Source organism: Ailuropoda melanoleuca, chromosome 13 (genome assembly GCF_002007445.2).
Source record: "Ailuropoda melanoleuca isolate Jingjing chromosome 13, ASM200744v2, whole genome shotgun sequence".
NCBI lineage: Eukaryota > Metazoa > Chordata > Mammalia > Carnivora > Ursidae > Ailuropoda > Ailuropoda melanoleuca.
The window spans coordinates 24,517,799-24,543,074 of record NC_048230.1 but is presented as its reverse complement, the minus strand read 5'-3'; the positions used below and the strand labels follow the sequence as shown (position 1 = coordinate 24,543,074).

General features: G+C 45.1%; 1 protein-coding gene and 1 pseudogene across 1 annotated transcript; one reads left to right on the top strand and one right to left on the bottom strand.

The window, feature by feature from the left end:
- The first annotated feature begins 1,946 nt into the window (after nucleotides 1-1,946).
- Nucleotides 1,947-2,043, top strand: LOC117795812 (annotated as a pseudogene).
- Nucleotides 2,044-3,419: 1,376 nt separating this feature from the next.
- On the bottom strand, nucleotides 3,420-24,932 carry CASC3 (CASC3 exon junction complex subunit). Its single transcript, XM_002924931.4, has 14 exons — nucleotides 24,636-24,932; nucleotides 24,025-24,052; nucleotides 23,657-23,694; nucleotides 12,244-12,402; nucleotides 12,002-12,153; nucleotides 11,320-11,496; nucleotides 10,454-11,136; nucleotides 8,824-8,888; nucleotides 7,892-8,006; nucleotides 7,550-7,648; nucleotides 7,084-7,298; nucleotides 5,779-5,901; nucleotides 5,584-5,647; nucleotides 3,420-5,112 (listed from the first exon to the last, which is right to left on the bottom strand). Exons 1-13 carry the CDS (start codon nucleotides 24,864-24,866, stop codon nucleotides 5,624-5,626), a joined length of 2,109 nt encoding a protein of 702 aa, XP_002924977.1. The 5' UTR covers nucleotides 24,867-24,932; the 3' UTR covers nucleotides 3,420-5,112; nucleotides 5,584-5,623.
- Nucleotides 24,933-25,276: the final 344 nt, after the last annotated feature.

Below are 25,276 nucleotides of genomic sequence, written 5' to 3'. Positions count from 1 at the left end.
GGCCCGAGGAGGTGCCAGAGGGAAGGAGTGCTCGCTCTTAGTGGCCCCCCATGTCGGTTGCAGCCGGCACGCGGCCCGGAGGGCGGGTGGGCTGCGGGGCCAGTGCCCCGGGCTCTGCGCTCCTGGGCCGGGCTGCGGCGGCAGAGACAGCGGGCGGAGCGCAAGGCTGAGAGAGGACGCGGCGGCTGCGGCGGCGGCGGCGGCGGCGGCTGCGCTCCTGGCCCGGGGGAAGGTGGCAGAACTGAGACCGCGCCCCCTTCTCCAGTCCCCGCCCAGTCCCCGCCCCTACCCTTTCTGGACCCGCCCCCTGGGCCGCGCGAGGCTTGAACTTGGGCGCTGGGGCTGGCCTAGAGGGAAATAGTAAGGGGCTGAACGGGATTGACGTCAGGGCAGATGCAGAAATTAAGGGCAAAGGTGATGGAGTGATTTACCAATGGAGAGTGAGTCCTGGCTTGGGGGCTAACAGGAGCTCTTAGGTATCATTTCAAAGAAGTAGGGCAGGTGTGTGGCCGGCACAACTTGGGCTTACCTGTACTCAGGTGAGGCCTATAAAGATTGCTGATTGGGTGTGCATCCATCTCAACCCCGACAGTATGGTCTGTTGCCATATTTGTGGTCTTTATCTTCCTTCTATAAGAAGGGCTGGAAAGGCCTGGGGTGCATTGGCATTGGCACTGGGGGGCGGTGCCCAGCTGCCCTTTCTGGTAGGGCACAATAGGTGGTGAGGGCCTGGCTTGTGAGAGGCAGGTACTGGCAGGCAGGTAGGAGCCAGGCAGGGAGCAGCAGGTTGTGGCAGGTCTAGTTGGGGTGAAGAGAAGAGACAGGAGGCAGGGGGGAGGAGATGAGGCATACAAGGGCACCTGAGCCCAGCTGGCAGCAGGAGGTGGCAGGGCCACAGACATGATTGACAAGCTCTAGAACTGCCAACCAACATCATCAACCATAGAGAGCCCCTCCAGAGTTGACATGGGAAAGTGGGGCCAATTTGCACTCTAAGTGATCTGTATTCCTGATGCCTGTGCCAGGAGCATTCTGTCCCTAAGGATACACTGCCCCAGAAGGAGGAGGTGGGTGTAGAGACACACTCAGTGTAAACACATCGAGGTTAAAGTAACAAGGTGGGGGAGTGGCACCAGGTTGCAGAGGGATTGAAGCTCCTTGGACAATGCCCCACCCCTGTTTACTGTGCAGGGACCAGGCAGGGACAGGAATGCTAAAGGCTGGGAGTGGTGGTTGAACTGAACAGGGTGTGTACCACACACATGTCACTGTGTGTGCATATCTGGTCCTATGTGTGCTAGAGCATGTGTTCACAGAAATAAAGCTTTGCACACCCATCTGTTTGTGGATTTGGAAAGGGTACAGTAAAAGGGAGAGAGCAGTTTTGGCTAAGAACCTGGAATAGAGATCCAAGTATCAGCTTGCTGGGCTCCCTTTATTGGACACCCCACTATCCCTGGGGTTAAGAGGAGAAACTGGCTGGAGCAGCTCCCCAGGCATTTTGTGAACCAAATAAGAAGAGGAGAGGGCTCCACTCCCAGCACATGCCACAGTTACCAGATTAAGCTGGTTGCCTTGGTAACCTCCTCTCTGGGCAGGATTTGGGATTGTCAGTTAGGAAGGGGGAAGAATTGGGGAGTGTGGAGGGTGTGGGGACTGGAAATAAAAGAGGCAGAGACACTTCTGGAAACTCAAAGCTTGGGGAGTAGGACCCCAGCACCCCTGCAACTACTCAAGGATATTGGACAGAGACTAAGTTCAAGGACTTGAATCAGGAAGGAAAGCCAGCATTGAGTCGTGGCCTAGAACAGTGGTTCTCGCCCCAAGTACACATTGGAATCCAGGGGAACTTCTCAGAAATACTGATGCCTAGGCCACACTCTACATCAATTAAATCTTTGAGGTGAGGCCAAGGTTTCTAGTATTTTTTAAAAGATCCCCAGGTGGTGCTCGCTTTAGCAGCACTTATACTAAAATTGGAACTATATAGAGACCAGCTTGGTCCCTGCGCAAGGACAATGAGTAAAAGATCCCCAAGTGATTAAAATAGCCTGGGTTGAGAATCGCTGCCCCAGAGCGACAACCCAATCCTAATGGGCTGCCGATGCTGGGTGACAACTTCAGGATTTGAAGTTGTCAAATCCTGTTCTGGGTCACCCGCATGGTAACAGGCCTGTGTGTTGACCCCACAGAGGGGGGCCGGCACGGAAGACGTGGTGGGAGAGTGGTATGATTAACAACCGTGAGGAGATGGTGGCAAAACAACTTTGAGCCCAGCCCCTAGAAGGGAATGGGGTGAGGCTACCTAAGCTGATCTGTCTGCCCTTTATACTCCCTTTCTGCCCACCAAGAGGCAGGCTGGTAGGGCAGGCAACCTGGGGGCTTTGCTGAGCTTGAGTTTCTTCTAGCTGAGCTCGTTACCAGGGCAACAGAGAGCAATGGGATCTAACTGCAGGACCAGAGAAGCAAGAGGCAGAGGTGAGGGGGGAAGCATCTTAACAGAGTCATTCTTCCTGCTGGTAACCTACCCCCAAGACTGGCTGGCATTCTTTGCATGACCCCAGGAGATCAGGCCCATAGTTACCCATCACCCTGTGGGGGAGGAGGAAAGCAAATGGACATTAAGAGGAATAAATAATAGGGGTTAGAAAAGTCATGGTCCGTCAGCTCAAGCAGCAGCACCAAGGGATGTAGGGGGAGTCCCAACTGTTTTAAGGTGTCCTATGAAGTCCACGCCCCCAGTGTACAAGGATTTGTGGTAGACAAGAAGAGATGCCAGCAGCTCCACATTAAATTCCATTGCTCCCCCACACTGGGATCAACCTCTGTAGTAAACTTCCACCCCACCCAGGATCTGGAAGAAAACAGTCACTTCAAAGCTAGAAACTGACCTGCGTACATCAGGGGCCCAGTGGCCTTGGTAACTGGCCACATAAGCCACAGCTGAGGGTCTAAATTGCTCCTTTACCTTGACGAAGATTGAGAGAAGCCTCCCTCTTAGGCTGTGGTTCTTGGTACTTCAGTGCCAGTGTCTTGACTTTTTAAGAAGAAAGCTAACTACCTGTGCCTCCCCCTCATCTAAGACCCGGGACAGCTGTACTGACACTGGGTACATTACACTGGGAAACTCACCTGCCAAACATTAACAAAGGCGAAAAGGATAGCTACAGTTCATTAGTTTTTCTGTCCCTGACACTTCCAATCTAAGGGACTGCATGGTATCCTGGTTCTATGTGGCAATGGGGTTAGGATAAGATAACAAACAGGGAGTACAGACACGCCTGTGGGCTCCTCACCCCTCAGGGCTTCCATTTCACAAGTCCTGAGTTGGCTCGAGTTGTGACTGTGGCTCTGGGGAATCAGCAAGTCCTCTCCTATCCCTCCTAAATCAAGACTCACACAAAACACTGGCAAACGGGCCAAGTTTACAGTCTAGATTTTATTATCTCCAAGTCACAATGCTGATCACAAATGTGCACCCTTTAAAATAGTAACAAACAACAACAACAACACACATGGGGAAATTCTTGCAACGAAACACAGTGGACCAACAGAGACAACTGTCACAGTGTCTTAAGGTCTGGGAATCTGGGCATGCTGCCCACAGGCTTGAGGAGACATCTTCAGGTTTAAGGCAAAGGGGACAGCCTACAAAAGGCACAACAACCAGCCACCCCTGGAAGAATCTCTTAGTTATTTCCTCCTTGGGGTTTACAGCTTGAGTGCCTCTCCCCACTCCCCACCCCACACCTGTGACTCAAGAGTGGTTAGATCAGCTGCTGGAGAGAAGGAATAGAAACAGTGACATTACTTGGGGAGACAGAGCCACCACCATCTCCCTCAGGTTCTGTAGGACGGTGACGGTGGCCAAGTTACTCCTGGCAGACGCAAGCGCTGCAGCAATAGGGATCTCCTGCAGAGGCAGCAGGGGAGTGGTTCAGCGCTGTGGATAGGGAGGAAAAGAGGGAGGAGCCCTTGCCCCGAAAGTGACTGGTTTCCTTAGGCCTGAAGCCCAGATGTAGTATCTTCTGTTTGCAGGGACAGGAGCAGAACTTGGGGAAAATCAGGTAGTAACATCTAAAACACCTGTAGCAGGAAAGACATGGAGAAGAGCAACCGCAAAGTACAAGGTAGACTGCTTGCTGGACAGTATCTGCCTCTAGAGAGATGCATTGGTCCACAGCAACTGGAAAGGGGGTATGGTAGGAGGGATGGAAAGAAGAGAAGCAGGGCCCTCTAATTCCACTTACCTCAAAGACTGAGCCCTGAGGACTATGTGAATACAGACCCCTAAGGTGCAAAAGCTTACTCCACGTTCCCTTTCTCACAAAAGCATCTGGTTTGCCACCTCTCCCCAGTGCAGAGACTTTGCCCTCAAGTAGAGGACTGACGCCTACCACAGTAGAGGGACTGACAGAGGCTCAGAATTCCGAAAATCGAAGTCAGGAAGAAGGGCTCCTACCATACACTTTGAGCTTTTCTCCACAATGAGACACTCTGTGGATGGTTCTGCTTCCACGGGGTTAGAGGGATTAAGAGAATCCAAGTATACAATAACAAAGGCCAGCCAAAAATGAAAGGCCACCTCTTTGCAGGCTTGGTGGAGGAAAACTGGCTGGTAAAATTTCAATTATCTGGATGCAGGGAAAATCCAAAAGGGAAACCAGGGGAGCTATAAAATCAGAAGAATGAACCTGTCTCATTTAAAGGCAGAGAGAGAAAGAAACTAAAAGAATATTAATTTAAGAATAGCAAGCCAGGCTTTAAAAACGAACATCTTAGGAAACAAACCGAACAGGAAGGAGCTTCCCTGGGAGAAGACATTTGAATTTCCCAGGAAAAAGTGAAGAAGAGTAAAAGACATAGGCTTCTAGATGTAGACCCAGAAGCCTGAGCTGACTGGATCTCTGCTCCTCTGAGCACAGCCAACTCAAGTAAAGAGTGGAGGTGGGAGGAAGTCCACTTGTTTGTCCCTTTCTCCAATAGAGCCTGTCCTCAGAGGAGGGCAGAGGTCCTCCTCATTCAGCTGCTTGCTGGTAGGAGCCACCTTACATCTTTGAAGCCCTCCTGGTAGTAAACAGCCAGTTGTATTTCTCTTCTTTCCTGGGTTCTCTGACAGGAGTGGGGAAAAGGGAAGAATCATCAAAGCATTAATGGACTTTCTGGGCATTTACAAGCTGTTTTCAAAATGCCACATTTCTAAATAATATGTTTTAAAATAAAGTCCCTAACAAAACAACAACAGAACCCCCATGGTCCTTCTCCGTGACCTTTAAAATTGGCTCTGTTGCAAACACCTCAAATTTAGATCTCCCCTCTCCTTAAAAAAAAGAATACCCTCCTGCATTTCTTCCTTGCAGCAGAACTTCATGAAATTCTGCCAAGTTAACAATGGTTTCTGCTTCAACCCTGCTCAATGCATTTGCAAAACAAAGCAGCTGGCAAATTTTGAGACCCCTGTAAGCCTCCCCATAAGATATCTCATGATTACAACTTAAAGCATTAATTAGGGGACTGTTAAGCAAGTAAGCATGAGCAGTAGTTTTAAGAATTTATAAGAATTATAGTACATTATATACTTACTTTTATATGATGTTTGATTTAAAATATTTAGAAACTCGTATTAACTGGAACCCCTGCTTACAACCTGAAATAACAAAGTTAGAATTTGTTACCAGTCATTAAAACAACCAACCAACCAACCACGAAGACACACCCAGAAAAGGAGAGAAATCTTCTAGGGGAAAGAAAAGCCCACTGATGGTGGGGCTCTCATACCTCAGGTGGTGGGGGTTTGATGGTGACTGGCTGGGGAGTCCTCCGGGGGGGGGAGGGCTTTGGCTGCACCTGCTGCTGGGCGGGGTTATAGTAGGTCACTCCTCCATATACCTGTGATGGGGCCTGGGACCCCAAAATAAGACAGAAGAAGTTAGGGATAAATTCACCTATGATGAACAGGAAACATTATTCAGGCACAAAAATAAAAGTACTGAGGAATTTTATAAATCTCTAAGCTAACCCCCTTTAAACAAGTGATTATTCATTTCTGCCTTACTATAACCTAATTATGTTCTGGTTCCTACTTCTTCAAAGTACTACTTAGCTTTCTCTAATTCCTACCATCAACTGAAAAATGGAAGAGGCTGAGCTCAGTGGTGACACCTCATATACCCGATGGTGTCAACCTGTTGGGAGTGAAGCAGTACAGGGAGGGTAAGGATAATACAGCTTCTTTATTCAACTGAATAAACAGCAGAGACAGCCGCAAGACATACCAAAATACTTGAATGAAACACCATTAAAGAAACAGAAGAGGGCACCTGAGTGGCTCAGTCTGTTAAGCATCTGCCCCGGGGCCTGGGATCGAGTCCCGTGAGCCTTCTTCTCCCCCTCCCCCCTGCTCACACTTGCATGCTCACTCTCTCCTCTCTCTCAAATAAAAAAAAAATCTTAAAAAAAAAAAAAATGGGGCGCCTGGGTGGCGCAGTCGTTAAGCGTCTGCCTTTGGCTCAGGGCGTGATCCCAGCGTTCTGGGATCGAGCCCCACATCAGGCTCCTCCACTACGAGCCTGCTTCTTCCTCTCCCACTCCCCCTGCTTGTGTTCCCTCTCTCGCTGGCTGTCTCTCTCTGTCAAATAAATAAATAAAATCGAAAGAAAAGAAAGAAAGATTAGATAGATAGATAGATAGATGGATGACGGACATTACAAAAGCTGCATTTCCAAGAAAGAAAGAAAAGAAAGACAAGAAAGAAAAAGAAAAGGAAGAAAAGATAGAAAAGAAAGAAAAGAAAGAAAGAAAGAGAATAAACAGATGACGGGCATTACATAAGCTGCATTTCCAGGGAAGGAAGGAAGGAAAGAAGAGAGAGAGAGGGAGAGGAAGAAAGAAAGAAAGAATAGATGATGGGCATTACATAAGCTGCATTTCCAGCTCCTGACCACCAAGAGGCATCCTGGTGCCACATGCAAAATCAGTGGCACTGAAATGTTCTCTCAAATTCCTTAAGCATTCTCCCCATACCACATCCTTGTCTGATTTAGGGATGTGTACCTAGAAAAATCTGCTCATTAGCCATCTCACCTGTGTATTAGGATATAGATGAGGAGGTGGTGGGGGAGGCAGTGCCCCTGGAGCATAAGGGTAACTGGGATTACCAAAGTTCATGACGCCTGGAGCAGAAAAGTAAGTAGGAGCAAGCAGCTGCTGCGGTGGCGGCTGTCCCGGAGACATGGACACTGGTGGGGGATAGAGACCCGGATTGGGCAGAGGGGCCGGTGTCTGGTGGGGATGTAAACCTGGACAGAAAGAGAAAAACAGGAACTGAATAGAGGACGACACCATTCCATGGGATGGCTTGGCTGCCCTGCTCAGCACAGACTGAGGATGGAAGGCCTCAGGATGGACCCAAGACGAGTTTGTTGCGCAAGCTGCGAGAGTGGCCAGCCTTGTGAACGAGCAGCACAGAGCTCAGGAGGATAGAGTTTGTGAAGCCCCCAACACATATCCTCACGTACTGGAAGCATAAAAGCAGAGGTGCAGAGCTTACCTGGGTGGGGAAGGTGCATTTCTGGCTGCACAATCATGCCCTGAGGAGGCAGTGGGGCAGGGCTGTCACCATGGGTATAGATTGGTCCCTGGAACTGCACTGTAAGATATCACATTGGGACTCTCATAAACCCTCACTCTTCATAGCACATGGACAAATCTCCTTGTCCCCCAAACCCTTTAAAAGAGGTTCCTCAATTTTCCATGTGAAGAAAACAGCAGCCAGCCAATGTTTGATAACCACTGTGAGAAGTCAGAAGGAAAATTCAGGAGGCAGGAGGCTGGTCTCTTAGTTCCCTTCATGCTGCCGAGAAAGGTGCCCCAACAATAAGAGAAAACTCACATGGATCATAGTAATGTCCCTCCATGATACTGATGTGCACAGGAGGAGCAGGGGGCTCTGGCACGGGTCTTTGCCGCTGAGATGAATAGCGTTTGGCTCGTCCACCCTGGACACCCTGAAATAAAGAGGTCTGAGCAAAAAGACTCCCAGAGGGCTGACTCTCCTATCAAGTCCCACCCTCCTTTAGGTGCTACAAAACACACACTTGATACATGGCACGTGTTTAAACAGTATTTGCAAAATGAGGGGTGCCTGACTGGCTCAGTCAGAAGAACACACAAATCTTCATCTTGGGGTTGTTTGAGCCCCACATGGGGTGTAGAGATTACTTAAATAAAGAAAAAAAACCGTGGGAAAAAAAAAAAGAGTAGGGGTGCCTGGGCTCAGTCGGTTAAACATTCGACTCTTGATTTCGGCTCACGTCATGATCTCAAGGTCATGAGATCGAGCCCCTTGTCGGGCTCCGAGCTCCATGTCGGGCTCCAAGCTGGGCTGAACGTGAAGAACTACTTAGGCTCTCTTTCTCCCTCTCCCTCTACGCCCCTCCCTGCCCCGCTTGAGAGGGAGAGGGAGAGGGAGAGGGAGCGGGAGAAAAGAAAAAAGAAGAAAAGAAAAGAAACGAAACGAAAAGAAAAGAAAGAAAAGAAGAAAAGAAAAGAAAAGAAAAGAGAAAAGAAAAGAAAAGAAAAAAGAAAAGAAAAGAAAAAAGAAAAGAAGAGAAAAGAAAAGAATATTTGCAAAATGAATTGAAAAACCAATGAGAAACCTCAAGATCTGAACCTAGGCCTTGCTACCCTTTCTGGAGAGCCAAATTAAAAGAAATATGGGTAAATCAGTGGAACATGGACTCCCAAGACCTTATCTTAGTTTAAACAATGAACAGCTGTTGCATGCAGACCCCTCCCCCAACTACTCCCTTTCCCTTTCTGTACCATTTCTTCCATCCGGTTAAACTGAGGTGGAGGTCCTGCTCCCATGTGTATGTGGTTAGGCATACCTGTGATACAGCAAAAAAAAAAGTCACGGCTACAGAGCAGATAGATATGAGTGGGACTAAAGAGAACATCAAGAAAATAACAAGTTTCAGAATCCAACATGGGGAACTGCTTTCTTCTTTTTACACTGACAAAATTCCTTTTAAACTCTATCTTCTTCCTATCAATACCAGCATTCAGAAATTTGCCCCCACTGTTTGCAGCCTTAACACAGCAATAAAGCCTCTGAATGTGAAGGAAAAAACAGAAAAACAAAACAAAAAAAAAAAAACAAAAACAAACTTCAATGAGAAAATGCAATTTTCCCACCAAATACTTCCCTGTACAGAATCCCTGGGAGGTTATAATCAGCACAGTCCATTATCAAACATATCGAAAAATCTGAGCCCTAAAGTTTCTGAGCAACAACTGGACAGTCTGTGAATCTGCCCAATTATTCCTGGCCACAGAGTAGAAGGCTGGAAGTTTGGGAAGATACTCCCCTCTGGCTGAAAATGACTCAGGACAAAAAAAAGGGTATTTTAGAGACTATCTTCCAATGGTAATAAGATACCAGTAGAAGGGTATACTCCTCCATCAAAGATCAACTCCAGGTCCAGTTCAGGCTACAATGGTTTTTGGCATTCAAAAATCATGCATACCCGAGAAGGATGCTGAAACTCCCAGTCCAAATGAGGATTTCCAATCTTTAAGTTCAAATCAGATCTCAGAAACTAAGGAAAGACCCTTTGATCTACCTGATTGGAGGAAGACAAAGACAGATGGGGAAGAGCAGTGGTAGATATGTCCTAGTTTCTAGAACTATGCTGTCCAAAGTGATATCCAGTAGCCACATGTGGTTATTTAAATTTCAATTAATTAAAATTAAAAGTTCAGTTCCTCAGTCACTCTGGCCACATTACAAGTATTCAAAAACTTTTTACACTATAGAAAGTTCTATTGGGCAGCCTAGCTCTACATTAAGGAAATTAGGCTTTCCTTTCAAAGAGACTAGACAATTCTCATCCAAGTTCAAATGAATAAGTTTCTGCCTCCAAACATTTAACCATTAGCTCATATAATAAGAACACTGCCACCTTCTTCCAACTTTTCCTACAGAGAATGGGTAAAAGATTCTGCATGCAGGAGCTCAATACTGATAGTTAGGCAATAGTAGGCAAAGTAGTACGAGTAGTCTTGGGTAACAGATAAAACTTCTCTGAGGTCTTTGGGGGCACCTAGGTGGTTCAGTTGGTTAGGCGACTGCCTTCGGCTCCAGTCATGATCCTGGGGTCCCAGAATCGAGTCCCATATCAGGCTCCCTGCTCAGCGGGGGTCTGCTTTTCCCTCTGACCCTCACCTCTCTCATGCTCTCTCATTCTCTTTCTCAAATAAATAAATCTTTAAAACAAACAAAATACTTCTCCGAGGTCTTTGGATGAATATACCTATGAATCCATCTGTTTCTTTCAGTTAATGAAAACAAAGATATTTGTCAGATCCCATACCCCTGAGACCTAAATCCCATGCCCACAAACCCAATGATGCACAGGGAAAAAAAGCTAGTCACTGACCCTAAGGTACCTACCCCGAAGCTCACGTGGCTGCAGGAATGAAGGCTGCCCTGGACTCCAATTCTGTTCGGTTATATTTAGTTGTGCCACATCTTGCTCGAGTCCACTTGTAGTAGAATCCACTGGAGCCTCCCAGCTTCCAGTCTTAGCAGGTGGAGGAGGGGTCGTTTCTGGGACTTGAGGTGCCGGGTTCAACCCTTCGGGTGGAGGGGGCACGTCCTCCGCAACCTTGACTGCATCTCCAGCTTTGATTCTGGTTCTTCTTGCCCGGGAGTAGGATTTCTTCTCGACAGGCCTGTCAGGGGCCGGCGGTGCAGCATCGGGAGCAGCAGCTGGTACCTCTGAGGCCGCCTCTTCCTTCTCGGGACTGCCCAGCACTTGAGCATCAGCTTCTGGAGATGGGTCCCTCACAGGAGTCTGCTCTAGGCGCCGTGATCGGTAACTGCTTTCATGTTTAACAGTCTCACCAGACCGGCCACCGTGCTGCCCACCAGCCTCCACAGGCCTAAAACCAGCACGACCTTCCTTGAAGCCCCCAGATCGAGAGTAATTCCTGGGAGCAGACATTCGGCCAGTCCCTGCAGCATTCCTGTTGATAAATGTCCTTGGTGGTAGGGTGCCCCCACCCTGGTGGCGATGGGACTTGTTTGGCCGCTCAACAATCCAGTTTGGATCTCTTTGTGGAGGACTCCCAAACCTGAATAAATGAAACGGCAAGTCTTAAGAAAAGAAACAACAAAAGAGACCACTAGAGATATAAACTAAGGGTCAGGGAGACTTCCCATATTCCTCATCCACTGAACTACAGACTGGAATGGCATTTTAAAAAGCAGACCTCTCTCTACAAATATAAACAGTGTAAATTCCAAAATTTTCTCACCTGGGTTTCCGGATTCTTCGGGGTTTGATGTCGTCAGGATTGTGAGCTGAGCGGATGTCATAGCCATAAAGAGCAATGAGCTCCTGTCGGGACTTTGGAGCTTGTTCATCTTCCCGGAACTTGTCATGCTCCCAGCGACCCTCATCTTTCCATAGCTTTCGCTGACGCCCCTTGGGTCTGGATAAAACCAGGAAAAAGTATCTTAGGTTGGCAGACTCTGCCAAATAAAGATGTTCACCAAAAAAAAAAAAAAAAAAAAAAAAGGCTGGGGAGAGAAATTTCGCCAGTCTCCCCATCTTCCCAGACAGACCATACGAAACCAAGAGTGAATCACAGCATCTCAGGGCCTGATGGCTCAAATAGAACAGGCACAGAAACAAGGAAAGACTTTACTTCCAACTACTCAGCACCTTGGAAACATCTGTCGCCTGTAAGGCAGCTTACACAAGTACTTCATGTCCCAGAGGCTTGAGCCTCAGACTAAGGAAGGCAGTGAAACTATAAGTCTGGATCCCAGCTCCTCCACCAAGAGTTACCAAATATCGTAAGCCTCACCTTCCTCATTTGTACAAAAGAGACAATCATAATAACCTTAAAGTACTGTGAGCAGTAAATCAGCAAAGCGCCTGGCCTATAGCAAGCACTAAATACGTACTCAACAGCAGCAACAAGAGGCTGTTACCTGACTTCCTCCTCCTGCGTTTGCCCTCGAAGATCATGCTCAAAGAAGAGCCCTTTCCGGGGTATGTATGCTGGGTTCTTCCGATCTTCATCATCATCCAAATGCTTAGGACCCTTTTTACCCACTTTGTTCTCCACAGGTTCTGTACTCTCCTAGAGGACAGATAAAGGGCTCCTTATTCTCTCCAAGGTTAAGAGCCCTTATTCTGACCCCCAAAATGGAGGCCTTTGGTGGACACTGACCTGTCCATCCCCACTCTGCCTCTCTCCAGTCACAGTGCCTTTGGTGTCAGGCTTTTCTTCTCCCTTCTCTTCTTTTGCTGAAGAATTAGCAGCATCATTGGCTTCTGATTTCAGCTCTACTTTGGAGTTTTCCTCTTCACTGTATTCCCCTTCCTCACCCTGAAAAAAGTTACCCTGTCAGTTGGAAATGCTGTTTTCCCCCCCATTCTTTAGGTAAACATTTTCTAATGAACTTTTACTATAATGTAAGAATTAAAAGCAAACATATCAATACTCTTATGAAAATTTCTAGGGGGTGCCTGGGTGGCTCAGTTGGTTAAGTGTCTGCCTTCAGCTCAGGTCCTGATCTCAGGGTTCTAGGATCAAGCCCCACATCGGGCTCCCTGCTCAGCAGCGTGTCTCCTTCTCCGTCTCCCTCTGCCTGTCTCCCCAGCTTTGCGTGCTCTCTCTCTCTCTGAAATAAATAAAAATCTTTAAAAATATATAAAAATAAATAAAATCTCTAGAGGATGGGGCACTTAAAAAAAAGAGCACAATAAAAGAAATACACATATATACGTTTATACAGATCCATGTAAGTTTTCCAGGAAGACACGCAAGGAAATGTTAACGGTGGTAGCCTCTGCGGAAGGAGCCCAGGAGATATGAAAGGGAGGCTTTAAATCGCCTAGCATACAGAGGGAGACTAATCTTTGTTGATAATTTCTATCTTCATGGATTGTTTCTTAAACATGCAGGGCCTAAAAATTACACTCTAACTCAAACTGTGAATTCTCTCATCTCAAAATGGCTTAGAGCAGATTCTCAACCTTTTAGCTTCTAAAATTTTCATGGATCTCCATTAGACAATAGCTCAGTATAATATAATCCAGACTGAAAAAAATCTATGACAAACTACTACCATACGTTCAATAATACTTCAAAATAAATTAACATTTTATTAATTTATATATATTCAAAAACAGTAGTGCATAAAGGTGGGAGATACAGATTTAGTCTATAAATAATATAAGCTGAACTAGTGAACCTGCAAACTCTTTGTAATAACACTATAATTTCTCAAGGCACTATTTACCCTCAAATTGGGAAAAAGTGGCTTACATTTTTTATATCTATGATACAAATACTCAATTTTCTGTAGCATGAGATTGAGATCCCCTTAGCCAACAACTCTGTCCAGAATTATATAATTATAAAATTTTGACTTAGAAAACTTTGGTGAACTTGTATGACCATCGCATTTTAGAAACGAAAACTAACCCCAAGTGCTCTCTCGCCTCTCTACAATCACCTTCCCTCTCCTGCCACATGAATATTAGATAATCGTGCTCTTGACAGAGAAACTGCTGGGTCTATTCATACAGAGGAACGTCCTTAGGCTATCTTCTGAATAGGGGCCACCAGAAAGGGTCAGATAATAGTTGTGTGGCTAGTTCTAGGCAGGGAAAAGAGTAACTACAGCTCACGCTGAGTGAACGGGCTTTAGAATACTCTCATCTCACAGTCCTCTCAGGATCTGGACCTCAGGAGTCAGAGCTACAGGCTGGGGGCTGTAGGAGGTTCAGACACCTGAAGACAAAGAAATGGGTTCAAGGAGAGTTGGGTTAGTCCCCATTGTCGGGTTAACAGGTCAGGGTGCCAATAACCCTCTGTCAACTGGTAGATAATGTACACGCTGGTCTTATTCTCCTACCGCGTACTTGACCTGCACCAGAGCCTCTCATAACTCCAGACCCAGCCTAACATCAGGAATGTGATCAGAGTCCCGCTGTGAGATTCCTGATAAAGAAGAAGCTCTCAAGCTCTAAGTTTCTGCCCTTTCTTCAAACAGTGAGGTCTGCCCAACTGGCCCAGACAAGCCAATTAACTCCTCTTCCCTGCTCAGTATCCAGGTATTTAAATGTTCTGGGTGAGGACTCCCAGAGAGGTGATACTGTTATGAAGCTCACAATGTGAGGAAGACCAAAACCGAGGGAAACCACACCCACGCTATAAGGATTAAGCCTTTACCCACAGCCCTTTTTTTTTTTTTTTAAAGATTTTATTTATTTATTTGAGAGAGAGCAGAGCAAGCAAGAGAGAGAACACAAGGGATGAGGGGCAGAGGGAGAGGGACAAGTGGATTCCCCACTGAGCAGGGAGCCGGATGTGGCACTCCATCATCACCTGAGCCGAAGGCAGATGCTTAACCGACTAAGCCACCCAGGTGCCCCTACCCATAGCTTTTTAATAACCAAGTACCCTTAATTCTTCCCATGTCCCCTCAGTCACAAGAAGTTACCCCTCCTCTTGATACGGGGATGGGTGGGTGGTAATCCTTCATTTCTTTCCCTGATCCTATGTTCCCTGCACATTCTGAAACAGAAATTCCAAGAGTCTCGTTCAATGTGTATATACGACCTTAATCCATCAGTCCCCACCAAACACACATACACACACAGAGACTGATTCACACATCTTAAAACAGTATTAGCATGATTAATGACAGAACTCTGTTTTATGCTCTACCCCCCTCCAATCCATGGTGGAATGTCAAATGAGGCAACTCTTTTATTCCAAATGAGAAACTAGTTTTATTTCCAGGGCAGGACAGAAAGATACAAACAGCATAATGCTGAGGAGACTCCAAATTAGAGTCAAAATCTGGTCTAACTGAAGCCAAAAAGGTGCTACCCCGGGATCACACTGCTTTGGCTAAGGGCTGACAGCATAATCCTTTTCCAGAGACAAACTCCCCTACTGCTGATTTTACCTTCAGTGAATGCTCTTCCCAACTCTGAAGTCTAGCTCTCCCCTGAAGCAACTACTTCCCTGGCAGCATTCTCACACAGAGGTTTTAGCTCATTCTTTCACTCCCTACATATCTCAGGGTATTAGGTAGAGTTGTTATCTTCCTCATTTCTCAGTATCTCTTCCAGATCTAAGCTCTCCAGTCTCACTTTAAACTCCTACTCCCGTGAAGCTCCTATCACCTAGCCATACCTCTATGCTGTGTCAGCCTACCCTGCCACTGACTTGGAAGACTGACAAGGTGCTCAGTCTTCACCTCTGCTACAGGCATCTGTTTCCACGGCCACACAGTCCAGACAAGTCACATCTGGAACTGCTATACATCTTTTTTTTTTTTTTTAAGTTGGCTCCACACCCAATATGGGGCTTGACTCACGACCCTGAGATCAAGAGTGGCATGCTCTGCCCACTGAGTCAACCAGAAGCCCCTCCTATACATTTTACTTATTTATAAAGATTTATTTATTTGAGAGAGAGAGAGAAAGCACAAGGAGGAGGGGCAGGGAGAGGGAGAGAGAATCTCAATCAGACTCCATGCTGAGCATGGAGCCCAATGTGGGGCTCCATCTCACAACCCTGAGATTACCACCCAAGCCAAAACCAAGAGTTGGGACACTTAACTGAACTGTGACACCCAGGCACCCCTACACAGTTCATTTTTATGCCATACATTTTTTAAAAAAGTAAACCTGCTCCTCTTTAAATCTCTTAAATACTATTTTGATCAAAACTGCCATATACAAAAAAACTGAACTTAGACCCTTACCTCACCCCATATGCAAAAATTAACTAAAAAAATGGTGGTGTAGTCAGTTAAGTGTCTAACTCTTGGTTTTGGCTCAGGTGGTGATCTCAGGGTTGTGAGATTGAGCCCCACATTGGGCACCATGCTCTGTGAGGAGTCTGCTTATGCCTCTCTCCCTGGGGCGCCTGGGTGGCTCAGTCAGTTAAGCATTTGCCTTCAGCTCAGGTCATGATCCCAGGATCCTGGGATCAAGCCCACTATCAAGCTCCCTGCTCAGCGTGGAGCTTGCTTCTCCCTCTCCCTCTGCCTCTACCTGCTGCTCCCCATTTTCCCCTGCTTGCATGTGCTCTGTCAAATAAATAAATAAAATCTCAAAAAAAACCTCTCTCCCCCTCTGTCCCTCCCCACTTGTGCACGCATGCACACACCTCTCTCTCTCAAATAAATATATAAAAATAAATAAATTAGGGACACCTGGGTGGCTCAGTCAGTTAAGTGTCTGCCTTCAGCTCAGGTCATGACACCAGGGTCCTGGGATAGAGCCCCCTGTTAGGCTCCCTGCTCAGCAAGGAGTCTGCTTCTCTTTCTCCCTCTGACCCTTCTCCCACTTGTGCTCTTTTCCTCTTTCTCATGAAATCTTAAAAAAAATTTAACTCAAAATGGATCAAAAACCTAAATATAAGAGTTAAAACTATAGAACTCTCACAAAAAAACACAGGAGTTAATCTTCATAACTCTGGTTTTGGCATGGATTCAGCAAAGCCTTCTTAGATAGGACATCAAAAGCACAAGCAAAAAGAAAAAAAACAGATATATTAGACTTTACCAAAATTGAAACCTGACACCATCAAGAAAGTAAAAAGAATACCCACAGAATGGGAAAAGAAGATTTGCAAATCATGTATCTGATAAGGAACTTTTATCTAGAATATTTTATAAAGAATTCTTACAACTCAATAAAAAGACAATTAAAAAATGGAGAAAGTATCTGAATAGGCATTTTTTCCAAGATACACAAATGGCCAATAAACACAAGGAAAAATGCTCAACATCATTAGTCATCAGGGAACTGCAAATCAAAATGAGGCACCATTTCACACCTACTAGGATGGCTAGAATCAAAAAGTCAAGGCAAGACAATTACATGCTGGTGAGTAAGTGAAGAAACTGCAATTTCCATATATTGCTGTTGGGAATGTAAAATGGTGCATCTGCTTTGGAAAACAGCTGGGCAGTTCCTCAGACGATTAAACATAGTTACCATGGGCACCTGGGTAGCTCAGTGGATTAGGCGTCTGACTTCGGCTCAGGTAGTGATCCTGGGATTAGGTCCTGCTTCAGGCTCCCAGCTTGGTGGGGAGTCTGATTGTCCCTCTCCCTCTGCCCCTCTCCCTGCTCATGCTTGTGCACTTGCTCTCTCTCTCTCTTTTAAATAAATAAATAAAAACTAATCTTTGGGGAAAAGAAAGATTAAAAAAAAAAAACAAAAAAACCCAAAACCCACAGTTACCATATGACTCAGCACTCCATTCCTAGGTACACAACCAAGAGAAATGAAAACATACATCCACACAAAAAAATTGTACACTAATGTTTATAGCACCATTATTCATAATACAAAATTCATAATATAAAATTCATAATACAAAAAAATAGAAACCCAAATGTCCATCAATGAATGAATGGATAAACAAAATGTGGTATACTCATACAATGGAATGTTACTCAGGAATTAAGTACGGATATATGGTACAAAATGGATGAAAACTGTGAAAACATAATGCTAAGTAAAAGAAGCCAGTCACAAAAGTCCATATGTTATGATTCCATTCAAATGAAAGGCCAGGATAGGAAAATTCCTAGACACAAAAAGTAGATGTGTGATTGCTTAGGGACCAGAGATGAGGATGGAGGAACTGAGGGGCAGGGGGGGAATAACAGCTAAAGGGTACAAGGTTTCTTTCCAAAGGTAATGAAAATGTTCTGAAAGTAATCGTGGTAATAGTTGCATATATCTGTGTATATACAAAAAAACCTGCAGAATTGTACATCTTAAAGAAACTGTATGGTATGTAAATATCTCAATAGAGCGGCTTTTTTAAAACCTGCATAAGGGCACCTGGCTGCCTCAGTCTGTAGAGCATGCAACTCTTGACTGATCTTGGGTTCGTGAGTTTGAAGCCCATGTTGGGAGAGTAGAGTTTATTTCTTTATTTTATTCTATTTTTTAAAGATTCCATCTATCTATCTATCTATCTATCTATCTATCTATCTATCTATCTATCTATGTATCTATCTATCTAACAGCGAGAGAGCAGAAGCAGGGGGAGCACCAGAGGGAGAGGGAGGTTCCCCACTGAGCAGGAAGCCCGACTTGTGGCTTGATCCCAGGACCCCAGAGATCATGACCTGAGCCGAAGGCAGACCCTTAACTGACCAAGCCACCCAGGCATCCCTAGAGTTTAGTTTAAAACAAATAAACAAAAAAACCCAAAAACCCTTTTACTCCTATTCTTAATTGCTTACCCTCTCATCTCCAATTTAAGATACCTATTCCTTTGACCCTTCCACCTTCTCCCTATCAATCAGTCTTTTTCCACACTTTCCTCTCTCTTTAGTCTCCATGGCCCACTCATTTCAATCACTACTAGATTAGAATCACCAAGTCCCTTGCCACTCCCCTGTGCCCAGGTCTAGATTAACTCAAATGTCTGCCTTTTTCTAAGTCTACAACCAGACTATTAATCATCAATGAAGGGGTTTAAAAAAAATCATATAACTTCACACATCAGTGCCACCTCCAACCTCAACTACTTAAACCTCCTTTAGTCTGACAATTCCTCCCCTGACCCTCCCCCCAATAACCTCCCTAACTCAATGTCTTTCCTTCTATTTCATAAGGAAAACAAAATGAAGAAAAGAACGGCAGTTTCCTCCCCCCACACCTTTCCTTCCTACCTCTCTATAATTACAACAGAAGATTTTTCCCTTGGCTGGTTCCTATTTCCTCTCATATAGTCAATCAAGGACACCAGTACACTTATCATCTACTACCTCTCTTTTCTTTCCCTTTCTACTCCTTCCTTCAATTTTTAACCATACTTGATTTTCCAACGTGAAAAAAATAACCACCAAAACCTCTCTTGACCTCATAGTCTTTTTTTCAGCTACCATCTCTCTAGCCTCCTTTTCACAGTCAAGTTTCTTTAAAAACTCCTCTTGGAATATTCTTGGAAAATGGCAGCAGCATAGCTTTTGGTCCCTTCAAATCTCCACATGAAATGAGGACTTCTAGACAGCAAAACCACAGTCCTAATTTAAACCCTTTTACAACAACATTTACAACAAAACTAGGTTACAAAGTATCCCCTAGACCCCAAAAAACGAGCGCACAGGAATAAAGTAACAAGAGCCATAAGACCTGCATCACACTAATGTCCGTATTCAAGAGAGCCGAGTAGTAAATGGAGCTAAGAACAGGGGAACCCCAAACTAATCAACAGGTATTTAACAGAAAGCTAAACTGAGAACAAGAGTTGCAACTAGGACGGATCTGACTATCTCCAATAGCATTTGAATGTGAGAGTCCTCCAGTAAGAAGCTCTGAAAGGTCTAGAGCTGTCTATCCCCTCTGAAATCTTGCAACTGACCTAGTACAGGGCTCCCTTCTAGATAGGGTCCCACACCAAAGAAAAACTTGAGAGGAGAATCAAATTGAGCAGGAGAGGAGCAAAAGGAATGAAGAGAAGCTACAAAACAAGTTAGGGAAGGGAACAAAAGCAGGAAATCTCAGAAAGCAAGCCACCATGTTTTCTTTTCTTTTCGTTTGTTTTTTTTTTTTTAAACGACTACAGGAAAACAACAGAAGAAAGAGCTCTATGAAGTTACAAGAAGCTACTCTGAGCTATACCTCCTCTTAACAGATCAGGAAAACTAATTTTACATAAAAATCAGTAACAGAAAAATACAGAGGTCAAATCCCACATAAACTTACTATGAGAAAGACAAAATAAGTAGAAAAGCATTCCTATAAAGAAACCATGCCAGAAAGACAGGCTTGTGTCATATAAAAATTGTGACTCCTACTTCAAAATGAGCTAAAAAGACATTAAGAAAATTATGTAAGGCATGAAAGAACATCAATCAGAATTAGAACTCAAAAATGAAATGAGGGGGCGCCTGGGTGGCACAGCGGTTAAAGCGTCTGCCTTCGGCTCAGGGCGTGATCCCAGCGTTATGGGATCGAGCCCCACGTCAGGCTCCTCTGCTATGAGCCTGCTTCTTCCTCTCCCATTCCCCCTGCTTGTGTTCCCTCTCTCACTGGCTGTCTCTATCTCTGTTGAATAAATAAATAAAATCTTTAAAAAAAAAAAAAAATGAAATGAGGAAAGAAAAGTCATTTCAAATACAAAGTCTAAAACTAGAAGGAATATAAGAGTGAATAAACACAGTAATAGCACCTTAAGTGAAAAAAAAAAGTGTCACCTCATTAAACCTCTCATCTCCCTTTTACTTTGCAGAGAACTTCATCTCTGACTTCTAAATATTTAAAAATATTTTAAAAATCAAGAAATGAAGAAAAAAGGATTAGAAAGAAAGGGTCAAATACTGAAGACAGGCATAAAATACTTGGACTGGAGTTCCATGACATAAGCACATCGCATAACTGTGGACACTGACCCAGAACAACCACCACCAAGACAAATCCTAATATAATTATTGGACCTTAAAGAAAATATACTGGGAATATCTAGACAAAAACGGCAAGTGACCTATAAGGGAAAGAAACTAAGTGATTATCAGTCAGTTTTGTTCAAGATAAAATCTTTGGTTCATGTTGTCTTTCCAGGAATCTGGAAATAGCAATTTGCAGGAAATACAAAGGACAGAGGGAACATGTTGAGTGAGCAATTATCAAAATCTTTCCAACAGATCAACTATATGGAAAAGAAAGGGATTAAAAACTAACCAGCAGACTAAGAGACAGATCAAATTTTCACAGGCAAGACTAAACTGTAGTGTCTAGGTATGTAGTTAGTAACCAAGAAAAATGCAAGCAATACATTACTATGAAAGTCAGGACACCAGGTCTTTTTCTCTAATCTGGACCACTGCTGTCCCATACAGCAGCCACTAGCCACACACGGCCATTGAGTACTTAAAATGTGGCTTTGCAACTGGACAGATTAGAACGAGACCTCTTTATTTTCAGACGATATATATTGCCATTTCAAAGTCCCACACATCCTTCGATTTCAAAACATCCAAAACTTAACCCATCAGAGTCCCTCCTGAAATCTCCCTGTGTCCCATTCTTAGTGAATAACATCATTCATCAACTTGGGCATCCTTTTGATTCCTTAAATCACACTCCACATTCAATCAATTAAGAAGTTCTGTTAGTACCACCTAAACATCTCTCAACTCCCGTGTCCCTTCTTTAGGGCACCATCACATTTCTTGGCTTATCCTAACAACCTTTTTTTAAGATCTTATTTATTTATTTGACACAGAGAGAGAGACAGCCAGCGAGAGAGGGAACACAAGCAGGGGGAGCGGGAGAGGAAGAAGCAGGCTCCCAGCAGATGCAGGGCTCGATCCCAGGACACTGGGATCATGACCTGAGCCGGAGACAGACGCTTAATGACTGAGCCACCCAGGTGCCCCTATCCTAACAACCTCTTAACAGCTCTCCCTGTCCCAAGTCTCATCTTCCATACTTAAGCCTTCAGTAGCCTTCTTTCCTTGTTATTAGGATAACATCCAAACTCATTTACATACAGAATGGTAAGATGCTATAAATTCACAATCACCAAACCTCACCGAACACTCTATACTGCCTGACAATCTTTCCAAGGTTTCCATTCTCTAGTGACTACTGTAAACATTCCTCAACCCAAAACCTCTTATCTCCCTTTTACTCTTTGTAGATAACTTCATCACTGACTTCAGAGAAAATAAGGCAACTCATTAATCACCACACTCTGTGAATTCCATAACCTAAATAACTTTCAATTCTGTCCACTTCTACTTTCACTGCTACTACTCCACTCCAGGCCACACTTACTGCTTGCCTAGACTCCCACAATAGCTTTAACTAGGCTTCCTGCCTCCAATCTTACTCCCCTCAAATCAACTATCATTGTAGACAAAGTGTTATAAAATTATAATTCTCAAATTTTACTGTGCATAAACATCAATCTGGGATCTTGTTAACATATAATGTGTGAGTCTTCCCTCTCTTTGCAAGACTTTATTTCAGTAGAATTGGCCAACTGGATTTTCTGAAGTAGGTGTTCTTTGGATCTGACAAATCTTTAATATTTAAGTCTAATCCATATCACACACTTGTTTAAAACCCTGTTACGCTTTCTCACTCCTCAGAGTAAAATCCAAATACATTTTAATCGGGTTCACGAGGTATTTTAAAATCTGGACTCAGACTCATCACTTAGCACCAGTTGCACTAAACTTTTCATATCCTCCACTTGTCATGCAGTCCATCCCTTCAAGACCTTTTTCCCAGACAGTGTTCCCTCTGCTTAGAATACTCTGCCTGGCTCACTCCCACTCCCCCTTCAAGTCCCTATTTTAACATCTCATCCTCTAAGCATTTCCAAACAGTTAGTTGGCTGCTCCTGCCATGTGCTCCCAAAACACCCTATGCTTCTAATATTGTGACACTTACCAAACATTACTATAATTACTTTGTCTGTTTTCCCCCAAAATGTAAATTTCAGTGGGGCAGAACCATGTCTGTCTTTTATTCCAGTGCCTAGTACAACTCCTGGCACACAGCAGGTACATAATGAAGAAAAGGAACAAGTAAACCCCTTCATGATATGACCCCTGTTCACTAATATGCCTCTATTTCTGGTATCCATCTTGTTTCAACAATGTTCCAGCCACACCAAACTACTTTCAAGTTTCCAAATAATCAGTCTTCTCTCCTGTGTCTGGGCTTTCACAGCTGTTGTTCCCTCTGCCTAAAACATGGCCTGATTAACTCCAACTTACTCTTTCCTGACTTCTCAAGATGGATTCAGTACCCAGCCCTTAATACCCTACTTAACCCTATCCCCAGCAGTTGTCACCACGTCCTATGACTGCCTGCATATTTATCCGACTTCCTAAGTCATTTCTAAAGACAGAAGTTTTAGTATAGTGTTCACTGTTGGATCTTTAGGACTTAATGGAAATCTAATATATAGCAACAGTTCTGTAAAATTTATAGAATGAACCTTTGATCCATAATCCAATTCCTCCTGTCCATAATCCAATTCCTCCTGTCCATAACATACAAATGGTGTATTTCTCCAGAACTCAAGACTTTATTTAACAACCCCAGGAAACAAACAGCCATTCTCATAGCATCTCTAGTTCATCCAACCAAAACAAGGCCACAAAAGCTTAGCTTATGGAAATTTTCTCCTGAACTGAAGAGCGGAAAACTCCCTATAAACTGAGGGATGTTTCTGATACAAACCACTCAGAATCCTGCCCTTTTAAGGTTTTTAGATACACTTGAAAAAAGTATCCAACTAGCTGCTTTCATTCCCTAGGCAGCATAAAAGAAACTGTCATCCTGTGAAGGGCTTTAGGATGTTCTCATCCTATTTAGAACCTTTACTTTCTTCAGACAGGGTGAAAAGCCAACTACTAACAATGCTAACACATGAAACGTGAGGAGGCATGCACCAAACTTCCCTCACCCCAAGTAAACAAGACCTTTTACAACAGTTTCTGAAAAGCATAAATGAAGAATGCACAAGAGAGTAGGTCATGGTACTTTTGAACCACAAATGTGTCCATGTTTTTAAAACATATTTAAATATTTCCAACGTATATGCCACAGGAAAAAAAACCTTTCACACTCACTTCAGAGTCTTCTGCACTTTCATAATCCGACAGAACAGCTGAAAGAAAACAGAAATATGTAAAGAAAAAAATAAACAGAAATTATAAATACATTTCCCGATTGCTTTTTAAGTCAAGCTAAAACTCATTCAATTCTGACATCAGCCTATCAGAGGGATAAAATTACAGTCCCCGTTTACAAACGGGAAACGGTCAAAGCGTGATGGGCCCAAGATCATACTGCTAAAACCTAAGCTTGTAAGCACTGTGCTTCAAAGAGCCACTTTGTGGCACCCTCCCCCAAATCCTTAACAATCTGAGAGGATGTCAATTGGTGGAAATAGGTGATCTGCGTTTACGGTCAAAAAACTTGTCATGATGCTACTCACCATCGCCCTCGATGCCATCTTCACTCTCCTGAAGGAAAGAAGATGACATGGGTTAGTTCCGTGATTTCCAAAGGGCGGGGAGCTGAAAACTCAACAAGATATGGTCGAAAAGGGAGAAGAAGAAAGGTACATCTTTAACAAGTAGCAACCAAGGGAGGTCCGGTCTCTCCACTTCCAGCCCCAATTTCTTTTTTTTTTTTTTTTAAGATTTTATTTATTTATGTGACAGAGAGACAGCCAGCGAGAGAGGGAACACAGCAGGGGGAGTGGGAGAGGAAGAAGCAGGCTCCCAACGGAGTAGCGCGATGTGGGACTCGATTCCACAACGCCGGGATCACGCCCTGAGCCGAAGGCAGACACTTAACGACTGCGCTACCCAGGCGCCCCTCCAGCCCCAATTTCTGACTAAACATCCGCTTTTCATGTGCAGCGGCTCTGCCCTTCCCCCAGAAACTCCTAACACCTCCTCCTCCCTTGGGGCTCCGGATGCACAATGCTCTAGGATAGCTCTCTTCTCTAACACAATATGCCCCAGCCTCTACCATCAACTCCCAGCCTCCCATCACCACCTACACCCCGCCCCCCGGCCCGCCCCACCCGCGCGCACTCACACATTCCGACTCCTCAGCGCTCTTAGCCCCCCCGCTCTCCACCCGCCGCAAATGAAGGGCCCCAGTTCGGCCTCCGCGTTGGGAAGGCAAAGAGCCGCTGCCACCGCCTCCGGCGCTACCGCTGCAGCTCCCGCCGCCCCGCGCCGGGGAGCCGCCGCTGTCTGAGCCCGAAGCACCAGACTCCTCGTCCTCCGTGTCCTGCGAAGCGCGCTGCCGCCGCCGATCCGCCATCTTACGGAAAACGGCAGCCGCCGGCTCGCTCCTTACGTACCGCGCCCGTCGCAGGGGCTGCCGGGAGGCTCGAGAGCTAGTCCCAGCATGCTTCACGTGCGACACAGGCCGCCGCGCTTTTCAGGGGGAGGGGCTAGGGCCGGGGCGGCCGCCCTGCGGCACGTTTGCAGGCGAGAGGGATTACGTAAACGGTGACGTACGGGGGGCGTGCCGCGACCCCTGTCTTCCCTTGGGTGGGCCCCCTGCGAGGGGAGCTGAGCTCCCGCTACCGCCTCCGATTTCTCGCCCAGCCATTTTGGGCCTTCCGAGTGGAAGGCGCCCACCTGTCACAGCTTCACTGCGGCACTGGGGTGGTTTAATAGTTTTCTATTTCCGTTTCTCGTTTCTACCTACGTTTGAAGCAGATCATT